At 50.6% G+C, this 14,341-nt stretch overlaps 1 protein-coding gene across 1 annotated transcript; it reads left to right on the forward strand.

The window, feature by feature from the left end:
* The first annotated feature begins 1,496 nt into the window (after positions 1-1,496).
* On the forward strand, positions 1,497-13,891 carry NIPSNAP1 (nipsnap homolog 1). Its single transcript, XM_081123313.1, has 10 exons — positions 1,497-1,633; positions 5,081-5,208; positions 5,388-5,433; positions 5,657-5,751; positions 8,991-9,061; positions 9,210-9,350; positions 9,664-9,695; positions 9,989-10,083; positions 11,197-11,280; positions 12,776-13,891. The coding sequence occupies exons 1-10, from the start codon at positions 1,536-1,538 to the stop codon at positions 12,838-12,840; spliced, it is 855 nt and encodes a 284-aa protein (XP_080979439.1). The 5' UTR covers positions 1,497-1,535; the 3' UTR covers positions 12,841-13,891.
* The last annotated feature ends 450 nt before the right edge of the window (positions 13,892-14,341 follow it).

Here is a 14,341-nt window from a genome sequence, read left to right on the forward strand (position 1 = left end):
GAAAGCACAGTGCCACCTTATGACACCAGTGACGTCTTATTTGCTGACCCATCTGGACTTTTCCTGAAGTGGCTGTGACTGGGAACCCTCCAATCACAGTCACTGAATAAGGAGCTTACTCCCTTTTGGTCCCTCTGTAACCCCAAGGAGCCCAGCTGTGTCCCTAACCCCTATCAGTGCTCTTCTTTATTAACACAGAGGACAGGACTCAGGCTCACAGCCCTCTGCCTGAGCTACAAGGCAGCAGCCACACTGTTGTTTTCATTGCATTTATTTTGATGGTTCTGCCTGTTTATAGCAATTGATTCAGGTTTTCGATGTATCATACATGATATACAGTTTCCTTTTTAAATAAATCACACACATAATTCATGTTCATTGTAGCAACTTTAGAAAACACAGGAAAAAATTATAGTTTGAGCCCCACTTTCTTATAGAAGCCATCAATGACCCTCAAAGTCTATATAGGACCTCCCTTTTTTCTCCTTCCCCATTATAAGTCCTCATAGCTCCCCATACTTCACAGCCTCTATTGCAATCGGCAAAAATATTTTTGTGTACGTTTTTCACTGATTCAGTAAGTATTTTATGTGTCAGGCAGGAGAGGTGAGGGAGGAGAGGCCTAAGGTGCCTGCCTGCCCTGGAGGGGCTTAAAGTCAGCATTGATTTGATTTTGTCTCCCCACCAGGCCTTAAGTCCCAAAAAGGCTGGGGGCTTATTTTGCCTACCTTTGGTGTCTCAGAGCTTAGCACATTCACTAGGCAGGCGGACTCAATATTTGCTGAAGGAATCACAAAATTAAAGCCTGCACTCCACTCCCCCACTCGAAGCATACCAGGAGGGAGCCGTGGGTCAGCGGTGGACATTCATCTGGGGTGTGTGCATGCATGCTCCCACGTCCCTTTGGAAACCATTAGGCCCCTGGGGTCTGCAGGCTCTCTGCCTCTGCAGAGGTCTGTGATCTGGGGGATTGTGGCTGAGCAGGGATTAGTTTAGAAGGCAGACAAAGGAGCTGGACCCCAGGAGGCCCAGGCAAGGATGGTAAAGGGGGATGGGAAGAGAAAAGGAGATGATGGGGAGAAAGCGTCGGGCGGGCCCAGGGCCTTGTCCACCAGTCTTAAATTGTCAGGGGTTTTGTTTAACAATGTGATAAAACTGCCTGTGGCTCCCCTCATCCCCAGAAAAACGCACTCTTTCAGGGGGCTCACTCTGATGCTCATCCTTGAATGCCCAGTTAAGGACCCCTAATATCATTGTTCAATGCTCCCATTTTACTGAAATGGACACTGAGGCCCAGAGTGGGGAAAGGGCGTTCTTAAGGCCACAGAGCAAGCCAGTTGCAGCGTGCAGGGGCTCGGGGAAAAGCACCGCGACTCCCCGTCACCCAGCGCCTGTGGAATTGGGGGGGATGCACGGCGGCAAGGCCCACGTGGCCCCGCGCGGAGGGAGGCGGGCAGCGGAGGGGCGGGGCCTGTCCACGCCCCTCCCCGCCGGGCTCGGGGGCGGGGCCTCCCTCCGGCGCGCTCCTCTCCAACATGGCTCCGCGGCTGTGCAGCATCTCTGCAGCCGCGCGGCTGCTGCGGGGGCGCCCCGGGCCTCGCCAGGCGGACGTTGCGGCTGCATCTGCAGCGCGGTGAGAGCCGGGCGGGGCCGGGGCGGCGTGCGCCGGGGGTGCGGCGGCGGGGCCAGGGTCTGGGCATGGGGGATGGGAATCTGGGGGTGAGAGGCGGGCGCAAAATCTAGGCCTGGAGCAGAGCCCTGGGCAAGAATGGGGGAGTTAGTATGCGCTGGGTCTTCGCCTTAGTGGCTGCCTGACTCTGGGAATGAAAGATGGGGTGAGTGGGAGGGGCAGGCCCTGGGCCCTGGAGCAGGAGAGGGCAGGAGCGGCCTCTTCCCCAGGCCTTTGCGGTGATTGTGAGATCACCGCATCCACCCGGGACCTCTAGGAGAGGCAGCTTCCCCCTCTGGAAGTTCTCGGGGGAAGGCATAAGCAGAGCAGTGGAGGATCCCCCAGAGCCACGGCTGCACAGCCCCTTTGCTCCCCAACCCAGAGCAGGACAGGTGGGGCACAGGAGGCCTGAGAATGGATGGGGATTGCCCAAGGTCACTCCCCCTGCCGCTCAGTGGCAGAGCTGGGTCTGGATCCTGGTCTCCTGACACCCAGTGCTCTTTGCACCACAACTGGTGGCCTCCTGGGAGAGGGAGGCTGGCTGGACCATGCCCTCAGCCGGGGCTTTTGTTTGGGTGCTGCTCGGGGCCGAGGCAGGGCTCAGCCTCCCTGATTGGCCCTGGCCGGCCCCTCCCTCCTCCGTCTCCAGCGCCCTGTGCTTGCCCCATCTCTGCACTCACCGCCCCCTACACGCTTGCCTGTCTCCCTTACTAGACTGTCACCTCATTTTTCTGTTTCCCCAACCCCCTGACACAGAGTTCAGGACAGTGTATGCTCAAGAACACTTGGTAAGGAGTGAGGACACCTGTCCCCCTGTGCAAAGGAGGCAGGGGTGCTTCCTGCCCCACCGCCCAGGTGTGAAGCCGCAGTTTCCTTAGATCTTGCCATGTGCTGTGAGATGTTAGAGCGCTGTGCAGTGGGGCTTTGGGGCAGCTGGGAAAGAGGAGTCAGCATGTGCCCCCATCTGACTGCCCAGTATTTGGGGAGAAAGCTGATATGGGAAGAGCCTGGAGTTTGCCTGATACTCGCAAATCTAACTTCAGCTTTTCTTGGTGGGGTGACCTTGTAGGCTTTGAAATTAGATGGACTGGGACTGGAATCCTCTTGGTCATTGATTAAGGGTCCTTGAGTGAGGCATGGAGCATCTCTGAACTTCTTCCTTTTTATCAAAAACATGTTGTGAGGATTAGCAAATAGTAAGTGCTCAATAAACAGCAGTTATCATCATTACTGCACCGGTAATCTTGTTAACAGAACTTTAGTTCTAATTCTTCTAATGTGTCTCCTGAAGATACGCTTCTGGAACAGTAAGCAGAAATGTGGCCCTTTCTAAAGCCAGCCAACTTAAAACAAGAGTGTTTCGGAATGTGCAAAGACCCTGGCTTCCTAGCAAATAAATAAAACATTCTGGAACAATTTCATGGGGGGAGGCATCAGCCTATTGTTGTTACCTATTAAGAGTGCAAATGTGTCATCTACTGAAAAGTTCTCATCTGGGACAAATATTGAGCAATTCTCATGCCAAAAGCACTGTGCTAGGTGTCCTGGGGGATGAAAAGACATTGGCTAGTGGCTTCCAATGTGTTTGGAGAGTCAAGACATATTCATATGAAAATGATGAATAGGCCAAGGGGGAAATACAAGAGGTGTTTTTGTGGAAGGGGCTGAACTGGTACAGCTGGGGGCAGATCCTTCCCACAGATTGGGCAAAGCTGTATTGTGTTTTCCTAGGCCTAAGAGGCATTCTTAATAGAGTTTTGATAACAGAATCTTTGGCATTTCTGGGATGGTTTACTGAGATTGCATGAAAAAAATAATAAATTGGGATTGCCCTAGAGCAGTGATTCTCAAACTTGAGGGTGCATCAGAATCCCCCGGTGGGTTTGTTAAAACCCAGATTGCTAGGCCCATTCCCTGAGAGTCTGTTGCAGTAGTCTGGGGTGGGGCCTGGGAATTTCTCAGGTGATGCTAATACTGTGGGTTTGAGAACCACTGGGCTGGGGAATCCTGGCTCTGTGGTTATCAAATTTAAATGGGAATTGACTCTGGAAAGCTTGGCAAAGTAGATGAGAGCTAGAATCCCAAGTGGAGACATCCAGCCTTTGTTTTGTAGGCAATGGGGAGCCATAGAAGACTTGAGCGGAGGAACAGCATGGGAGGAAAAGCGGTCCTTTACAAAAATTGATGTACGGGCCCAGAAAAGTGGGGAAAGGGGGAGCTCAGAGATCAGTTAGGAATTTAGGTAGGAATCGTGATACTAGCTGCCACTGCCATGTAAAGCCCTTTCTCTAAAAGCCCCATCCTCTTGCCTCTATTTTACAGATGAGGAATATGAGGCTCAGAGAGATGAAGCTGAGCTGGGATCAGAACCCAAGTTTGTCCAGAATCTGTGCTCTTAAAGCACTAATTCCGCTGCTGGTGGCGGGGCTAGAAAGGGCGCCTGAGCCCTGTGTCCATGCTCTGAGCGAAGGTCCACCCTTTTTCCTTCCTTGTCTTCCACCTTTCACCATTTTCCTGCAGCTCTGTCTGAGCTCCCCCACCACTCCTTTCATTCCCCAAACACGGACTGAGCATGCGCCATGCTCCCAGCACTGTTCCAGGCACTGAGAAGACAGCAGGGCTACACAGGCTGCTTCTAGCAGGGAGACAGTAAACAAGGCACAAAATAAACAAACAAACAAAAAAAGGTATGTGTTAGAAGAAGCTACGGAATCAGAAAGGTGAGAGAGCTCAAGGGGAGTTCAAGGGTAGGAGACTGTTGTGATTTCAATGAGAAAATGAACTTGGAAATGTGAGCCTGAGAATGCTGGATTCTAGTTCAGACTCTGCCCTAGGATCTTGGACAGGTCCCTTCTTGTGTTTTACCTGTAGAAAAGATCTTTCGAGATATGCTGCTCCACCCTGCTCCTTTGACACATGGGGAAACTGAAGCCTGTAGGCAGGAAAGATTAGAGTGATGGGAAGACATGGGAGCCCATGAGAGCTCCTGGACCTCCCTTCCTCTCCCCAGCACTCCAGCCCCCAGGCTCTTTCTCCAGAGCTGGCCACTTGGCTGTTTATCTTAGTCAGTACTGGTGTTAATAAATTACTTGGAGTCCAGTTCTGGAGCAAAGGTCTTGGTTGACAAATTGGAGGAGCTGATCTTCTCCCTGCCTCCACCCCTTCCAGGGGAAGCATCCAGTCTGCCAGTGGCTTTGTTGAAACTCGCCTGGTTCTTCATAGTATCTCTGTACAGCGGACCAGGTCTGCTAGCTGGCTCCAATGACATGTTACATTCTGGAGCTGCCATGGGATTTGTGGCCCTGTTCCCAGAAATGTGGGTCACCAGCTTAGGGTAGCAGGGCATCTGAGAATGTGGAAGGGCTGAGGCTCCCCATATCCCTGCATGTCCTGAATTACTTTGTCCCACAGCTTCTATTCCAAGGACAATGAAGGCAGCTGGTTCCGCTCACTCTTTGTGCATAAGGTGGATCCCCGGAAGGATGCTCACTCCACCTTACTGTCCAAGAAGGAGACCAGCAACCTCTACAAAATCCAGTGTGAGTGGCTGCTGCACCCACCAGCCCGCCCTCCCAGGGCCTACAAGGCTTCAGCTGGGAGATGAGAGGGGCTGGGATATTGAGCTGTTCTGGGGGCTCTGGCCCTGTTGGGCTCCCCCAACCTCGGACACACACAGACACCCCCTGCTTCACCTCCCACTCTCTGTCCTCTGTTGCAGTTCACAATGTGAAGCCTGAGTGTCTGGATGCCTACAACAGCCTGACGTGAGCATCTTCCCCCATCCACCTGTTCTAGTGCCTGTTTGGGTGGGGACTGTATCCAGCCCCGTTTCGCTTATAGAAATCCAGGGATGTACATTTCAGAGCCGGAAGTCCTAAGGATGTCTTGTCCAGCATCTGCATCTTAGAGATGGGGAGACTGACGGCAAGCCCTCAGGGCCCTGGTGGCTGATGTGAGCCCTCTTCCATCTCTGTGCCCCTCTCACAGGGAAGCTGTGCTGCCCAAGCTGCATCTGGATGAAGACTACCCCTGCTCGCTTGTGGGCAACTGGAATACATGGTATGGGGAGCAGGACCAGGCAGGTGAGGTGCCCACCTCTCCAGCGCCAGTGCCGCTGACCCCAGTCCCCCGGCACTTCCTACACCTGGCTGCCCTCCACTTCCTCTCCACAGCAGCACCCAGAGGGGTCTTTCTAAATGCAGTCCTCATTGGCTCACTCTCCTTCTCAAACACCTGTAGTGGCTCCCTTCTTCCCTTGGGGTGGTCCGTGCAGCTCTGCGAGTCCTTTCCTGCCCAGCCTCTGGCCTCGTCTCTCCATATCCTTGCTTACTGCACTATCCTGCCCGTGACAGTTTCACCCTCTAGTTCCACACTGTTGTTCTTGGTGTGTCCTCTGCCCACAGCAGTCTTTCTCCCTTGCCCACTTTCCCTGGCTCACTCCTCTACTCATCTTTTATTTTGGCATAGATACCACCTCCTCCTAGAGGCCTCCCTGATTCCTTCCACCCAAGCTGGGTCAGACATCTCCCCTGGCTCCCCATCCCCCAGGACTTGCCTCTTCACAGTCCTGATCATGCACCCTGTAGTATACTTGTCTGTCTCCCCAGGTAGGTGGTGAGTCCTGGGAGGGAGGAGCCCCTGCCTGTCTCTCTTCACCACTGAATCCCCAGTGTGCAGCACGTATTTGTGGAATAAACGGGCTCTTGTCTGAGCTTGTTCCTTACCCCCCAGCATGCTCCATCCCACCCCAACTTACCTACCTCAGTTGGCACCAGCGTAGGAGCCACACATGGATTTGGCTGACTCACAGCTCCTCAGCCACTGAAAGCGGCCTTGGCATTTATATCTGCGCTGTCCAGGAAGGTGGCCACTAACCATGTGTAGCTATTTAAGTTTAAATTAGGTAAAATGAAATGAAAAGAAAAATTCAGTTCCTCAGTCACACCAGCGACGACGTTTCAAGTGCCCACTGATAGACAAATGTGACTCGTGGCTACTATGTTGTGCAGCACAGCTATAGAACATTTGCATCATAGTAGGAAGTCCTTTTGTACAGCGCTGATTTTTATTTGTTTTTTGATGATAAATGTATCTCATTTATTTAGATGTTTAAGGTACAGTGCTGATTTAGACTACACAGCACAAGGAGCGCCTCTGGAGCTGCCCTGGTAGACAGTTCTCTAAGTTTCCCTTGAACACTCCCAGCAATGGGGAGCTCACTACCACTTAAGCCAACCTGTCTCATCCTTTCATAGCCCTGATCACTGTGTCTTTAAAAAAATCTGTGATGTGCAGGTAGACTCTCTTAATCATTTATTCTATTTCAGTAACAGTCATCAATATGTCAAAAAGTAGATAAGAGTAAAGCAAACTGTCTTCAGTTCCAGCTCCTACAGTTTTCCCATTTTAGGTACAACTTAATCAGCTCTGGCAGCACCCCTTGGATTCTCCTAAGTGTTTGCTAGTTGGGAAGTGAACTTTGGGGAATGGGATCCTGAATTTTTAAAGCATGTCCTACATTTTATGTATCTTTTTTTTTTTTAATGTTTTTACTGATTTCAGAGAGAGGAAAGGAGAGGGAGAGAGAGAGAAACATCAGTGGTGAGAGAGAGTCATTGATCCGCTGCCTCCTGCATGCCCCCCACTGGAGACTGAGCCCACAACCCAGGAATAGAACTTCTATCTCCTGGATCATAGGTTGATACTCAACCACTGAGCCATGCCAGCCGGGCACATTTTGTATATCTTGAAGTGTTGTCTCCTGTGTAGAATCAGCTGGGGAACAGGCCCTCTGAGACATCCCCTAGGAGTAGGCCCTAGGAATCTACATTTTAATGAATTTGTAAAAACCACAGATCCATCTTCTAGAGGAGCCACTTTCATTGGTAGAAAATGCTTTCTTCTCGTGGGCCTAGAATGCCCGGCCTGTAACTTTTTCCTGTTGATCCCCCCTCCCCCACTGTAAACTTAATTCCTCTTCCACAGGTCAGCATTCCTGGTTTTGGTAGACTTCCATTCGTACAGTACTTTTGCTATTTCCCCTGGGGAAGGGGCTTTAAACTACACGGTCAACCAGCTGCCCTCAGCTCTGGCCTGCCCAATTGACCTTTCGGGAGTTTCCCTCACTTGTCCCAGCCATTCTCCCAAGGATGATAGGACTATTTCCTTTCTTTGCATCCGCAGTAACTATGTTTCTTTATTATTTCAAAATGTACCTGTTTCTTAGAGCTGCCATAACAAAGTTCCAATCACTAGGTTCTTCAAAGCAACAGAAAGCTATTCTTTCAAGTTCTGGAGCCCAGAAGTTTGAAATCAAGGTGTAGGCAGTGCCATGCTCCTTCCAAAGGCTCTAGGGGGAACATCTTTCCTCGCCTTTTCCAGCTTCTGGTGGTTACTGGAAATGCTTGGCATTCCTTGGCTTGTAGATGTATCACTCCAGTTTCTGCCTCCTTAGGCACATAGCGTTCTCCCTGTGTCTCTCTCTTCACTTGGTATCCTTTCTCTGTTTGTGTCCAAATTTTCCTCTCATAAGAACACTAGTCATTGAATTTAGGCCAACCCAATATGACCTAATATTAGTTTAATTACACCTACAAAGACCCTGTATTTCCAAATAAAGTCACATTCTGAGGTTCTGGGCAGGCATGAACTTAGGGATAGGGGAAATATTTGACCCAGTATAGAAGCTATGATAAAAATTTCAAATAGGACAAGAGCTTTCAGTGAAAAGCAAGCCTCCTTTGTGTCTGCAGTCCCCAGGCCTCAGTTCTCTGCCTCAGGGGCATCTCCTGTCACAATCTCTTGGATCTCTATCAAGAGATGGTGCATAGGCCAGCATCTCTGGAGAAGTCCCTCCACCCCTAAACATACCACACATGTTTTTCTGTTTCTTGGTTTATTTTAATTCGCTGTCTTGGAATGTTCCATCTCAGCCCATCAGATCTACCCTCTCCTTTCATCCGGCCTATCCCTCACAGGCCTGGCTTTATGTGTGCCACTGCTCCATGGGTACGAATTCACATCTGATTCTTTTTCTGTTTAAGGAAGTTTGGGGGGGAGCATTATTGTCGTTTTCAAGATGAAGACATTGAAGCCTAGAGGGGTCAAAAGCCACCTGGCAGAGCTGGAGTTCAAACCTAGGTCTGGGGTCATCCCCTGCTCATCACTGACTGCCCCCCAGCAAGGCAAAGGAAACGCAAGAGGGTCCTGGTGCTACAGAAACCAGGCTGGAGACCACCTTGCATACACACTTAGCTAATTTAGGGGTAAGCTGGGCAGGGTCTCAGGGGCCCCCTTACCTGAACTTCTCACCCTGCAACAGTGCACCTGTGGCGATTCTCAGGCGGCTACCCAGCCCTCATGGACTGCATGAACAAACTCAAAAACAACAAGGTATGTTGGTGACTACTCAGCAGACCTCTCTGCTTATTGGTTCTGGCCCAGCCCTGTGCTGTGGGCTGCCTCTGCCACCCTGTGGGACACACTGCATGGTGGGAGGTACTGCTTCCTGGCTGTCATGCCCTGACCTCCATGTCCACAGGAGTACCTGGAGTTCCGAAAGGAGCGGAGCCAGATGTTGCTGTCCAGGAGAAACCAAATGCTTCTCGAGTTCAGCTTCTGGAATGAGCCACAGCCCAGAGCAGGACCCAACATCTATGAGCTGAGGACATACAAGCTCAAGGTGACTTCCACCAGATCCTTGTCTGCTCCCACTTTCCCTGCTATAATATAGCTGCACAGGTGCCCCAAGGTGGGTGGGCCCTGTGCCCCTGGACCTAAACTGGGGTTTCTGGTCTTTCCCTCCCTCTGGGCTCAGGACAGAGGTGTGTGTGCTTCTGGGCGCACATGCACATCCAGATGCGAGTCAGGGCCCCTGAATGAGGCCAAGCGACTCCTAAAGCTGGGGAGACCTGACAGTTTCCCATTTTCACCCAGCTGTGATGCTGGGAATCTAAGGGGAGGGCTCATTCAATTCTCTTCTGGTTCTCTTTCAGCCAGGAACCATGATTGAGTGGGGGAACAACTGGTAAGTGGCATGCCAGGGGCTCGGGCTGGGGAGAACCTGCCCACCTGCCCTGCTATATGGCCCCAGGGTACCACCTTTCTCAGGGCCATATGGCAGGGAACCCTGCAACCTCTGCGCCTCATGGATCCAGTAGAAGGATCCAACCCAGAGGGATCCAATCCCAGGGGATTCTAGAGGATCCCCTCGAAGAACACCCAGCCAGCAGCTGTACTCTGTCACCCCATTCCCTGACCATCTCTGAGAGCTGGGGGCCCTACCTCAGGCCTCTCCCCCACACTCTTCTGCTGTCCCAGGGCTCGGGCCATCAAGTACCGACAAGAGAACCAGGAGGCAGTAGGCGGCTTCTTCTCACAGATAGGAGAGCTCTACGTTGTGCACCATCTCTGGGGTAAGCTGGGGACCCTCCAGGAGCCTTCTGCTAGTCCCCTTTCTCCATTGTTACTCCGTTGTCATTTGTGTAGACAATGCAAATACATTAGTACCCTGTGGCACTTACATTCTAGCAGAGGGAGATACCACTTTAGACAGAAATGAACAGATAATTTCAGATTCTTACAAATAATAGTGACAGGGAGAAATGAAGGAAAGCATGGAAACCTGCAGTGGCTAGAAGAGACAAAGAAGGCCTCTCTGAGGTGGTAAAAATGTAAGCCCAGCTGAAGGATGGAAAGGAGCCAGCTGTGAATTGTGAGGGAAGGGCATTCCAAGTAGCGGGAGCAACACGTGCATACGCCCTGTGCTGGGGAAAGGCCTTCAGGATTTGGAGGAGTGCAAAGGAAGCTGGTGTAGAGAGAGTGGGGAAGCGTGTGAGGAAGTCAGGCTGGGCCTTGCGGGCCATGGGGGTGGGTTGGGATTTATTCAAAATGCGATGGGAGGCTCCTGCGTGACGTGACCTGATGTGTGTTCTAATATGATTCCTTTGGCTGCCGTGTGCTATGCTGATAGCACTCTATAGGGGAGCAAGAGAGGAAGTGGGGCGTCAGGAGATGGTTATACTAGTTCAGGCAGGAGAGGTGGTGGCCTGGCCAACGTGGTGGCCAGACTAATTAGTCTGGAAGTGGAACCAGTGAGACTTGTGGATGAGCTGTCTCTGTGGAGCAAGAAGAGGACTCCAGAATTCCCAGACTCATGCTTCAGCAGCTGTGTGTCAATGAGACGCTAGGAGGAGCAGATTGGAGAGTTCAGGAGTTTAATTTTGGCCCTCAAAAGAGTTATACTTGAGATGCTGACACATCCAAGTGGAGATATTAAGTGGGCACCGGACAAACGAGTCTGGGAGCTGAGGGAAAGTTTTAGGCTGGGTATATAAATTTGGGAGTTGTCAATAAGTGTACTGATTGGATGAGATTGTCAAAACAGAGTGTTTACTGACAGTCAGAGGCATTGGGGAGGAAAACAGCAGGGCAGGGTTTGGAGCAGTGGGAGGAGGGCCCACTGCTGGGTGCTGGGTACAGGGTAGGATCCTCTGTGCCCAACACATGAGGCAATACCTTTCCCACAGCCTATAAAGACCTTCAGTCTCGGGAAGAGACTAGAAATGCTGCTTGGAGGAAGAGGGGTTGGGACGAAAATGTCTACTACACAGGTGAGTACCTCTTGGGGGGTTGGGGGAAGGTGAGTGGGGCCCTTGGTGGTCATCTGCTAGGAGCCCTGAGGATGGAATCTAGTCTCACTTGACTACCTCCAGTGATGGGGAACTTGCATTTAAGACAATGAATTATTGGGTTTCTATCCTGGTGGCACCCTGCACGTGATCCAGGCAGTCCTAAGTGAGTGCTCTAAGGAATGATATAACAACCAAGAGGTCCCTGCCTCAGAGAAATGGAGTAGTTCAGTGTGCCCTGTGACCTCTGGCATGGTTCTCCAACTCACTGAGGCTGTTTCTTCATCTCTAAAATGGCGATGGTGATAGTGCCTGCCTTGAAGGGCTGGAGGGAGGATTCCAGGAGCTAATTTATGAAAAGTGCTCCACCCAGATTCTGGCACAGAGGACGCACCCAGCAAATATTTTCCAGCAAGTTATTTGTCACTTTGCTGGGCCTCCTAGAACTGCCTGGAATCAGTAGGTGTTGATTAAGCCCTCGCTGTGTGCCAGGGACTGTGGTGGGCAGGTGGTTGGGGGTCCCAGAATGAAGAGGAGCCTATCCCTGCCCTTGAGAAGCTTACAATTGGGCTTCCACACTTAAACTAACTGGTGTGGGGAGAATGCATCTCCTGAAGGTGTTAACAGGTGCCTGGTCCCAAATAACTGTGGTATCAGCATCCCCTGGAACCTTTAGAAATGCTGAACCTCAACCCCCTCCCCCACCCACTGAATCAGAATCTGCACAAGAACTGTAGGTAACTTGTTTGCACAGCAAACAATAGCAAACAAATACCTTTGAGCAGGAGTCTGACCTCCTGAGTGACTTTGGGTTGATCTGCTCTGGGTTGCAGCCTCCCCATCTGTAAAATGAGACAGTTGAACTAAGTCTGTTTTTCAAACCTCAGCCACTTGAGGATCCCCTCACAGCTTTTGTCCTATTTTTCTTTAAATCCCCCTACTTTGTTCTTTACCTAGCACTGTCCTAAGCAATAGTATCTGTGAAATGACTTTTTTTTTTTTTTAAGATTTTTTTTATTGAATTTTAGAGGGAGAGGGAAAGAGAAAACATCAATGTGAGAATGGTACATTAATCAGCTGCCTCCTGCACTCAGTCCACAACACAGGCATGTGCCCTGATTGGGAATCAAACTGGCAACCTTTTGGTGCATGGGCATTGCCCAACCAACTGAGCCACACTGGCCAGGACTCTGTGAAATGACTTTTTGCTATAAAAGTTATGTATTTATTTATTTTTCTCCACAAACTCAGGAAAATAAATATATAATTATGAAAAAATTTTAAATGTTGCATTTCATCACCACCTAAGTCCCTCTTCTCCCACAAGTTGTAAGACCTGTTGTTCTCCATGGGCCATTCCAGAAGGACAGTGGAGGCATTTCCTATCTAAGCATCCCAGGCATTCCCCCCCTTCAAAAGCCAGTTTCCGGGGTTAGCTTGCCTAATTCACCTCTTTGACCTCTGCCTCTCTCCACAGTCCCCCTGGTGCGACACATGGAATCTCGGATCATGATCCCTTTGAAGATCTCACCTCTCCAGTGATGCTGGGCTGCCTCCACCTCATTACTCTTCTCCCTCAGGGCAGCCACAGACAGGAGCTCCCAGTCCTGCTGTCCTAGTTTTCTCTCAGATCTGGGAGGACTCTGGGGGCTAGTGCTCAGCTCAGACAATGGGGAGCTGAAGGATGACAGAGTTTTGAGGACTTGCAACTCTGCCTGCCCTGCCCATTCCTTCCCCTGTCCTGGAAGCAGTTTTTAATTTCTCTGAATGAAGAACAGCAACCTTTTATGTCTTCTCACATTACCCCTAAGATGCCTCATCTCAAGGCCACCAGTCCCAACTATCACCATGGAAAACCTCAGTTTAGCTTTAGTTGTACAAAAGGTAGTGTGTCTAGTGGTTAGAGGTGGGGTGGGAAGGGAAGAGGTCAAACCAGACCAGGCTCTTGGGAATTCCCTGGTCTCCACGGACCACCCACTTACTGGACAGTCTGAACCAAGTCCTTCCTGCTGGGGAAAAGCCTAGAACTAAAAAGTAAAGGAAATCCCTAAAGTTAGCAAAGTCAGCAGGAGGTCCACCTAATTAACCCAGAAAGGCTCTGGGGACAGGAAACAGCATGGAATAGGAACAAAAACCCAGAAGGTAGAACTTAGAATTCAGACCTTGGGTTTGAACTGCAGAACTTGGAATACAGAATGGGGAAAATAGAACAGAGGTAACAGAAGCCCACTTGGAAGGGTTTTCTAGTACAAGACAATTGGAAAGAGGCTCATCTGTTTTCCTCTAGGTAATGAGGTTGAAACCTGAACGTGTAGTTCCAGCCCTTCTGTGCAGCCCTCTTACTTCCTGTAAGCAAAGATATGGGCCAGGGCCTGTATTTCCCTCACCCTGCATCCCTTTTCGCCCTCTTCACATTTGATCAGCCCAACTCATTCTCTTGGGCCACTGGGTATGTGAAATGGTATCAGTGACTTTGGGGGCCTCCTCAGTGACCCCCACATCTCATGAACCTCTGGGTAGACTGATTCTGCCTCCCTTTCAGGAAAACTTGTGCTGGAATTGCTGATGAAACCAATTAAATGTTTACTATAAACGATGGTGTCCTTTCTTCATCTGCAAGGAACTTTGGTAGGTGCCCAAGGCAGGGGTGTCTTCCCGGTTCCAACTGCTGATTTACCTCCCAGTATGATCCTGTGCTCCCTAAGCTACTCTCAGGGAGGGCCTCCCCCTGTGCGAAAGGAACTGGTGTCTATAACCAGGGATTCAGGACATCAGTGTGGATTTACACCTAAAGTTCTGAACCCTGCCTATACATTTCCTGCCAGGGATAGAAAACGCTTGAAGCTGTCAAATGCTGCATTAGAACTTCGACTGCCCTGGGCAAATAGGGTCTAAATGAGAAACTACTGATGCACCTGTGGGAAAAACAGGTGCGATGGGGTCAATGCCCTCCCTGACTTGCTGCCCTCACTAGTGTGGGATGTTAGGGTGAATGTGACAGTGGTTAAGAATCCAGGTTATGGAGGCAAACCTACAGGGGTCC

Source organism: Miniopterus schreibersii, assembly GCF_964146895.1.
Source record: "Miniopterus schreibersii genome assembly, chromosome: 20".
Lineage (NCBI taxonomy): Eukaryota > Metazoa > Chordata > Mammalia > Chiroptera > Miniopteridae > Miniopterus > Miniopterus schreibersii.